The sequence below is a fragment of the Nicotiana tomentosiformis genome, chromosome 7, assembly GCF_000390325.3.
Source record: "Nicotiana tomentosiformis chromosome 7, ASM39032v3, whole genome shotgun sequence".
Lineage (NCBI taxonomy): Eukaryota > Viridiplantae > Streptophyta > Magnoliopsida > Solanales > Solanaceae > Nicotiana > Nicotiana tomentosiformis.
The window spans coordinates 112771707-112781897 of record NC_090818.1 but is presented as its reverse complement, the minus strand read 5'-3'; the positions used below and the strand labels follow the sequence as shown (position 1 = coordinate 112781897).

At 32.7% G+C, this 10191-nt stretch overlaps 1 protein-coding gene across 2 annotated transcripts; it reads left to right on the top strand.

Moving 5' to 3' along the window:
• Window positions 1-1340: 1340 nt before the first annotated feature.
• On the top strand, window positions 1341-5548 carry LOC104115366 (short-chain dehydrogenase TIC 32 B, chloroplastic-like). 2 transcript variants are annotated; one of them, XM_009625979.4, is made up of 8 exons: window positions 1341-1729; window positions 2883-3114; window positions 3203-3282; window positions 3560-3713; window positions 3837-3915; window positions 4189-4273; window positions 4362-4408; window positions 5192-5548. In XM_009625979.4, exons 1-8 carry the CDS (start codon window positions 1618-1620, stop codon window positions 5363-5365), a joined length of 963 nt encoding a protein of 320 aa, XP_009624274.1. In that variant the 5' UTR covers window positions 1341-1617; the 3' UTR covers window positions 5366-5548. The 2 variants fall into 2 exon arrangements, with proteins under 2 accessions (XP_009624274.1, XP_070037945.1); XM_070181844.1 differs by having other exon boundaries at window positions 1342-1535.
• Window positions 5549-10191: the final 4643 nt, after the last annotated feature.

The window sequence follows — 10191 nt, the reverse complement described above, 5'->3', positions numbered from 1 at the left end:
CTCAATTGAGTTTTAAAGCTCTAATTCATATTTTAATCCATTTTTCACAAAAAAACTTTTCAAAAAATTTTACGGACTGCGCACGCAAGTCGAGAAATGATAAATAGTGCTTTTCGAGGTCTTAGAACACATAATTAATTATTAAATTTAAAGATGACATTTTGGGTCATCACACCGGAGTTGGTCCCAGCGGCGTATAGTAGATTTGCTCGGATTCAGCTATTCGCAGGAGACTTGAGGTATAACTGCATGGCGTTTGCAGTTCTGAAGTCCCCTTCTACTTTATTTTTAGTTGTGTGCTTTCTTTCAGACAACTTTATTTTTTTCCAGACCCTTGTTTGTATTATTCTAGAAGCTCGTGTACTTGTGACTCCAGTTTTGGGATGGTATTTAGACATCGCTATCATTATGGATTATTCACTTTATTTCAGACTTTGTTTCCACATTTGTTCCTTTGTTATTAATTAATTTAAAATTGTTTTAAAATGACTAATATTATTCTAACGTTGACTTGCCTGGTAAGTAAAATGTTAGGCGCCATCACGGTCCCGAATTTCGAATCGTGACAATTAGATACGATAAATATTAAGGAATTAAAATTTAAAACGTGCAATCATATACAATGCCAAAAAAATCAAAATGGCTGGACTTGGATTGCTTAAAAAAACAAAAGTTGTAATCTGGAAACCTCTATCAACCATGCAAAAACAATTATGGTCAACAAACCATAGCATAGAGAATATAATATTCAAAATTTGAGATTATGTCAATAAGATATATCTGCATGAAATATATAAATTCTTTTTTTACGTTCAAGTTTATACACTACCAGTATAAATAAACTTTTGTACTATTAAGTCAACCATAAGTAATAATCTACATGAGATTAATTACTTGAAAAATAAGAAATTACCTGCTAAATAGATCAAAATACACTATAGTGTAAAAATTATTTATATTATTACTTCTTTTAATTACTTGTTTATTTTTTAGATTTAATATAACTTAATATAACTGATAATATAATTTTTCTTTGATACTTTCAGAATATTTAACAAGTTACAATACGTTATTTAGATAAATTTCTATGCTACCAAATCATGATTATTATAGAGAGTTATCTGTTATTATAGATTATTTTAATATGTGCACAAAAATTAAACTCTTATTTTTTAAATCTAAAAACAAGAAAACAGTTGAAAGGTTGGTGAAGCTAATTACTGGCAGTCACCGACTTGGACATTGAATGTGCCTGTTTTATAGTACCGAATTCTTTACCAAAATTTCCCAACAAATAATTTCATCTACTATATATATAGTAACCCAACAAATAATTTCTTCTATATTCACAACTCTCAACACCACCCATAATTCTCTCTTTCATTGCAACCGTTATGTCATTGTCTTTTTGCCCCTTCAAATTAATTATATCTTCTTGAACAGTCCTATACTCTTTATATTTTGAACCAAGTCCTATACTCTTTATATTTTGAACCAAATTGGTTTCTGCTTTCTCAGTTCATATAACATCATAAGTTAAGAGAGTCTCTCTTTTTCTTCCTTGTTTGAAAACTGTGTGTTATATATTTTTCGAGAATTTATATATAGGGTGAGAAAATGTTTAGGTTGATAACAGGTAGACCAGGTCCAAGTGGTTTTGGATCAGCTTCCACTGCTGAGCAAGTTACTAATGGCATTGATGGCTCCAATCTTACAGCCATTGTTACTGGTTAGGTTCATATTTAGTCCCGTTATCGTTGTAATTTAACATGTTATAGCATGCGAGTCAGGAACATAAGCCTTGGCATAACTAGTAAAGTTAGTGCCATGTGACCAGTAGGTCACGGGTGCGAGCCGCAGAAACAATCTCTTCGCAGAAATGCAGTGTAGGTAGTGTAGGTTGCGTACGTTAATAGAGCCTTGTGGTTCGACCCTTCCCCGGACCCTATACGTAGCGGAGCTTAGTGCACCGGACTACCCTATAGAATGCAAGTCAGTTATCAGTGTTTATTAGGTTATACTAAGTAATGTTTATTATAGTGATTTACTTATAATTACAATGGTCTCATTGTGTATAACTATCTTCTACTTTGTCAATGCATATCTTACAGTCGTAATACAGTGGTATACACCCTATAGTGCACTAATAGATCCATGTTACGTGGAAGTAAATGACTGATATATATAGGCGAGTTTACCTTTCGTTATGGTTTGTCTGATGCGAATTCAGATTAATCGGCGCAGTGAATGTTGAATATCAGATGGTTAAACTAAAAGAAAAATAAAAATAAAAATGATAGTAGATGTTTAGGTGAAAGTTCATAGCTGGTCATTGACTCTTTGGTTCACCTAGCTTACTTGGAATAATATGGGGTTTCTTATTTTTATATATTTTTTTTATATTTTCTTGTTTCTTATGAGCTCAGCAGTTTGTTCTAGACAAAGATTTTCTAAGTAGTACTTGTGATGTTTTTAATTTATTAAGCTTTTGACTTTTTGTCTTGCAATATTGGTGGTTGTACATTATTTATATGAGCTTGTGTGATCTACCAGCTTGTTTGATGTCTTCTTCTTTTTTGCTTAAAAAAATATCTAAAATGAACTAGGTGGCATATAGATTTGCTTTTGAAAAAAGAAATAAAAAATATTTCTTTATTTGACTAGTTTTTGTTCTGTATAACATAAGCGCTCTGGGTGGGCGGGGCCATTCCATCAAATCTTTGAGAAGCAATACTTGCTGTTATGTGGTTAATTGTGTTTTTTGAATACATATGTTGCTTTTGGTAATTTTCAAGTAAAACCGCGTTCCTTATAGGAGGAAGAGCAAGTTTGAATTTTTAGCTTATTTTTAAACTTCTTATGATAATGTATTGCGACAACAGGAGGTGCAAGTGGCATTGGTTTAGAGACAGCAAGAGTTTTAGCAATGAGGAATGTCCATGTGGTTATTGCAGCAAGAAATATGGAGGCTGCAGATGAAGCAAAACAGCGTATTCTCAAGGACAATAATGCTGCTCGCGTTGATATTGAGAAACTTGACCTGAGTTCAATTAGATCTGTCAAGGCATTTGCTGATAATTTCAAAGCACTTAACCTTCCTCTCAACATCTTAATGTAATTGACTCTCGATCTATCTTTCTCCGGTGTGTCTTTTCATTTTTACTAAAACTATATGTTTAGCTAATGAGAATTTGCATATCAGTAACAATGCAGGTATTATGTTTTGTCCATTTCAGCTTTCCGGAGATGGCATAGAGATGCAATTCGCCACAAATCATCTAGGTATATATAATACCCTATGCATGTAACTCGAAATACACATTTTGGCAGAAATCACACTAATAAGTAGCAGAGTCAAAGTACAAGAATGTCATATTTAGGATTATGTCAAGGCGATTCAACGATTTATAAATTATCGTTAGCCTGTTTACACATAATAATTTTCTGTCGAAGGAGATTCAATTAAACTCCCTTTATTACATGTGGCTCCGCCTCTAGCTCTAATGGACGCAATTGGTTTAATTCTCAAACCTATGTCTATTTCTCTTTGTTTTTTCAGGTCACTTCTACTTGACTAATCTTCTTATAGACAAAATGAAGGAAACAGCAAAAGCTAGTGGTATTCAGGGCAGGATTGTGAACTTGTCATCAGTAGCTCACCTTTGCCCATATAAAGATGGAATAAGATTTCACAAGATCAATAACAAGAGCAGGTACACCAACCTATCAACCTTTTGCACCACTGCAATTTATACACACACTAGTATAGTATATCCAATTCCTAAACTGTGATTACTGATTTTAACTTTCACCTATTTATCATTTGTTTGAACCAGTTATCAAGACAAACTAGCATATGGGCAATCCAAATTAGCCAATATATTACATGCCAATGAACTTTCTCGCCGCTTGCAGGTAATTCAATAAATTTTTGCTTACTGAAAATCTGTCAGTAAGAGGAGGCTATTGCTTATCAAAACTAGATCACTCTGTCGTTTAAAATTTTGATGGAACACTTTTGTTTTTTAATATTGGTCTTCAACAAAAGTCTAATATTTTATTATGTAAGATCAATTCCATCTGTTTAAGAAAATTAAGTGAATTAAAATAATGGAATTTTTTATCTTAATTGGGCCTGTCTATATACTCAGAATACTTTAAAAAGTGTAATATTCTTCTTAATTGCAGGAAGAAGGAGCAAATATAACTGTCAACTCAGTGCATCCAGGTTTAATAATGACAAACCTCATGAGGCATTCTGCTCTTTTGATGAGTATGCATTTGTTTATATAACCACTCACAAAAAATAATAGCACGACGATACTCATTTTTATGAGATTTACTTGTATTTTCTTTGACAGGAATTTTAAGGGCTTTCACTTGTTTCCTGTGGAAGAATGTTCCTCAGGTAAATGAATTAATTCCTTGCAAGGATTTTAACCTTTTGTGACTGACACCTTATCACAATAAGTGAATTACTAGTGTTATGATTGAAATAATTTGTCATGCAAACCTTGACAACGATAAATCAGACAACAAACGCTTGTGATGATTACCATCAAATATGTTGCGGCTAGAACTAAACCCGCCTAAATGAACCTGTCTTGAACCTCACTCTAATACCACTTGTTAAGATCCGCATGACACCTAATTATTTCGATTTTAACAAGTGATATGAGAGCCGGACCCATCCCAATTCTATGTTTCACCGATGTTGGGCCCTCATATTATATTGTTCACGCTCCAGTTGGCAGGCTTGGGCGTGCGGGAAGAGGGTGTTGAGCCTCCCACATCGGCTAAAGGATGGGGGGACTTGGTCGCTTGGGCAATTCTCACCTCATGAGCTAGCTTTTGAGGTTAAGTTAGGTTCAATCTTCATATATTTATCATGGTATCAGAGCATTACTAGCTTGTGCATGATATCTGATTATTTCGATGTTATAACTCCGAACACAACATCAAAACAACTGCAACTAAAGGAATATACTACACATATCAGCTGTATAAAAACATACTGCTATTTTTTCTCTTTAACTTATTTACCTCAATACTCCCTGTAGTACTATAGTATTAAGGTTCAATACGAATAAAATGTCTAGTCAATGGGTCTTACAACAATAGTTAGATTGACTGTCATTAGATTTCGAAGAAGAAAATACATTTTTATATTGACAATGATTCTATTTTATAGGGAGCAGCTACAACATGCTTTGTTGCCCTCCATCCAAGACTGAAGGGGGTGACAGGAAAGTACTTCCATGACTGCAACGAGTACAAGCCAAGCAAGCTAGCACGAGACGAAGCTTTAGCACGTAACCTTTGGGATTTCAGCAACAACTTGGTTAATGCAACTCTAAAGACTTGATAAGTTAAATGCGTGCAGTTCCTGGGAAAGAAAATATTTTTTGATCATATTTTGTGAAATTGTTAAGAAGTTCTTTAAGTTAAGCTTTACTAGTTCTGTTTCCAATCTGAGACCTTCTGTCTATGTCTGTCTATGTTTTTAAGGCCTGTGTTTAAAATATGAACAATGTGTTTTTTTCTTTAATTTGCTGTTCTTTTGGTTACCAGCCACTGTAAATGACTCAGCAATGTCTATTATATCCAAGTTTTACGGTAGGCAAATTCAAATGATGTGATTAATCGATCACAATTAACAATAGAGGGCAGGGGCAGCCCGATGCACAAAACATCTTGCGTTCACCTATAGGATCACACGAATACAACTTGATCGTTGCTACAAAGCTGGCCTTCCAATTAACAGTAAACTTCATTAATATTAATAGCTTTAGTAGACCAAAAAATTCCAAGTGGGAGATGTAATATACTTAATTAAAAGAGCTTCAACTCCTAGGTGATTGTTATGTTTGTCGCCTAACTATCAAATCTTTTAAACAAATAAGTCGTAGTTTGCAACACCTAGTGGTTAAATTACTCCTTTTATGTAGTTTTTGTTTTCATATTGTACAAATGTACTCAACGAGTACAACGATACTAGTACCCGTTTGGCCATAAATTTTGTCAAAATAAATTTGGATTTTATTTGGCAAACACATGTTTGATCATAGATTTTGCCTACATTTTGGTCAAATCCCAAATCTCAAATCCCAAAACCAGTTCAATAGCTTGTTTTAGGCCAAAATATCACTATTATATTTTTTTAAAATTGCCCCAAACTGTTGTATTTTATAAAAGAATCCACAATTTATTATTTTGTAACGATGTTTCTTCGTATTCTCGGTCATCTGATAGTGTATCATGTAGATCATTATAAAAGTGATAATTTTGTATCAAATTTATTTATGTTCAGGATTATGGTTTGCGATAATATAATGAATGTTATTGATAATGGTAATGTTGGGTATTTGTGATAGTTTTTAGAACTTGTGGGTATAAGTCATGTTTCATGTTTTTCCAAACCAAATTTCACCCAAATCAAATTTTTCAGAATAAATTTAGGAATTTATGACCAAACGCTAGCTATGAATATCATGATTTAAGGAGGATTTACTAAACACTAGGTAGAGTCAGATCTAGCAATCACTACTTAACTTAAAATGTTTCGAAAATAAATTAGAATTTTAGCATTTAGTCACCAACTCACAAATGGATCATAACAACCCAAGGTTATTAATAGGATCCAGTCCACTTAAGTCCATGTTGGAACTCGCTTAAAGTCAAGAGCAAATACAGTCAATCTTTAATATAAAAGTCAAATTTATATAACACTTGTCAAGATTAAGTTTTCTTTAATTAATTTTCCATGTTAGTATATTATAATATATGTTCTTTATAATAACAGTTTGGTATAGCAATCAAAAAGTATTTGGACACGATGCCATTACAAAGAAGTTTTAGTGTATACGATCATTTGTGAAGGCACGAATGGCCTCAAAATTACGGAAGATTAAATTAAGAATGTCGTATAACAAATATGATAAATTTGAATCCTACTTTGTAGGACTACACTAGGCATTGTTATAGTAGTTGAACCTTTACCCAAAAAAAGAAACTTATCAGTTGGAAGGACCACTTTGTTTTGTATTAGGGCTGTCAATTTTCACTTAAAGGGTTTTAGAATTATTTCAGATCCAAGGCCAGACGTCTTATTTATGTTACAATAAATACAATAATGAGATTCGTACTTGAGAGGGTACCAGTCGTCCAGTCCCATTCTCACCAACGCTCTACTTATAATTCATTTATTACATTTCACGAAGAACATGTGTTTAATTTGGTCATACATACATGTTCCATAACGATATAGAAGTTATTATTACTATCACGTCTTGAGCCTCAAATTTAATTCAGATTTATCGAGCAGCGTGAAACTTCATCTCAATGCTAAAACCAAGATTTCTACTACTAGTTTCTTCTTACGTGCATAATCTTCGGACAATAAATTTAATATTAATAAAATATTGACAAAGATTAATTAATTATATATTTATATTGCGTTAATCATCTGATAATTATAATATATATTGACATAAATAAAAAAATTCTTTAAGTTGCAATTTTATTTATATTATGTTGATGTAATACTTGAATTTAAAATTTTTAAATATCGTCTGGATCTTCAATAAAAACGATTTTAGTTAAGTTAGTTAAATATTTTTTAATTAGATTAATTTATCATATAAGATATAAATATTAAATATAATAATATCTTACTTAATATTTTTATATACAATATTTTTGGTGTATGTTCTTTTTACCAATGTGGTTGCATTATCGTGACTAGAACTCTTGTTGATAACATTAAAGTTGTACTCTTTGATTCTTTGATCACAAGAACTCAACTAAATAGGAAAGAGTGAATGAAAAATAAGGAACAAAAAAGAATAACAAAAGATGAGAATTTCTAATTGCTTTAATTAATCTCTAAAGTAGAATATTTGGTTTTGGAGAATAGCCAAAATATAATTAAGGTTGTGTATTTAGGCTAACCAACGGCCATTCAAAAATTCAAATGGGTTAGTTACTAAAACAAGAAACACACCCTTTAGTAAAGTCACTTCAAATGGTTTCATTCTTTTCCTTTAAGAAAATATTATTATTAAATAATCTTTTTCAATTTTTATGAAATTAATATTATTATTATTATTATTATTATTATTATTATTATTATTATTATTAAATTTAAGTATATATTATTAAAAGGGTTTTTTGGTTCTTTAAACATTTTCAAATGTTTTCCTATTTAAATTCAAGAATTAATAACAAGTTCCTACAAGATGAAGAGTCAATTCAATATATTTACAAAATATGTTTATATAATCCAGTTCATCATAATGTAACGAAAACCTTGATCATAAAAACTCAAAGCACAATGCAATGCGAATACAATAATTAAATCTAAAGTCATTAAATTATTTAAAATAAATATAATGCTATACATATTTGGTAAGTTAATTCAATTCAAGCCTTTAATTTTCATATGATTGTTTATAAGCTAGTGGAAACTTTAGTACTTTGTATTTGTTCAATACTTGATGATGTTTGACTTTACTGTCCTTTATGAAAATATTCATAATTTAAACTATTTTAATCAAACATTAATGATAAATTACAATAATAGTTGTAACGATCCGATCGGTCGTTTTGAGTATTACAACTCTGTTCCCCCATTTATTGTTCAATTTATGCCTTACATTTGTTATGTGACTTGCCGGGGGTAATTGGTTCGGGTTCGGTGAGGTTTTGGATTGAATGCACTAGGGAGTAAAGAAAACCTTGTGGCAGAGAAATACGTTTCTGCGGTCCATTATGCGACCGCAGAATTACCCTGCGGACCGCATAATGGTCGCAGAGTGAGGCAGGTAAGGGGCCGTTTTGGATGCCATTCTGCGGTCGACTATGCGACCGCAGAACTGTTCAACGGTTCATTATGCGACCGCAGAACAGGTATGCGGGCCACATAGTGACCGCAAACCCAGGCAGGTTCTTCCCAGTTCTGGAGGTCAATTGTGCGGCCGATATGCAGACCGTATATCTATTCTGCGGTCGCATATCCTGTTCCGGAGTTTCATTTTTGGGTTTTTACAACCCGACCCTACTTCGTTAAATACACGCAAAGGGCCTTTTTGAGCCAAAATCTGACATTTTTAGAGAGAAGGGAGAGTGTTCTAGAGAGAGGAAGAAGCTCAAGTGTTTTGTTCATCAAGATCTTGTTCAAACTTTGAAATCCAACAAGGAAATATCACAAGATTCTTACCCAAGAGGTAAGGTTCTAACCCCTAGTCTTCAATTTCGAGTTTGGGTAAAAATGGGTGATTAAGAGTATGATTCTTGGGTGTTAGAGTATTATTTATACATACACATACCAATAAGGTTTGTGGAAGGATTGTTGAGTTCAAATGGGTAAAGATTGAGTTGAAAATGGTAGAAATCTTCATAGACTTTAATTGAAGATTTGAGGGTCGAGTTGATGTCGAAATTTTGTAAAATTTATATGGTTGGACTCGTGGTTGGATAGGCATTCATATTTTGTAACTTTTGTCGGATTTTGAGACGTGGGTCTCACAGAAAATTTTTGAATTAATTTCGATTTTTTATTAGAAAATTAGTATTTCCTTATGGAATTAATTACAATAATTGGTATTGACTGAATCGAATTAATTGCATCTAGATACGAGGCTTTTGGAGACTAATTCTTGTTGAAAGGGCATAGCGGAATAAAGAATTACACGGTTTGAGATAAGTAACAGTTCTAAATTTGGTCCTGAGGGTATGAAACCTCGGATTATATGTTATGTGATTGGTTTTGAGGTGACGCACATGCTAGGTGACGAGCGTGTGGAATCCCCGGAATTTCCCACTGACGGGACCGTGATGGCGCCTAATATTTCACTTGCTAGGCAAGCCAACGTTAGAGAATTATTAACCAATTTCTTATTTCTATTCAGTAATAAAAAAATAATTAACTAAAATAGAATATAATAAGTGCAGAATATCATAAAATTATATTAACTACTACCACCCGGATCTGGTGTCACCATTTACGAGCATTCTAGAATTTACGACAAGTAATAGTCTGAAAAAAATACAAATGTCTGAATGAAAGAAAACAGTAGGACATAAAAGTTAGACTGGGACTTCAAGGTCTGTGAACGCCGACAGATCTACCTTGAGTCTCTGGACAGCGGACCAGTAGCAAATCTCGATCAACCTGAGCCGGTATCAAAATCT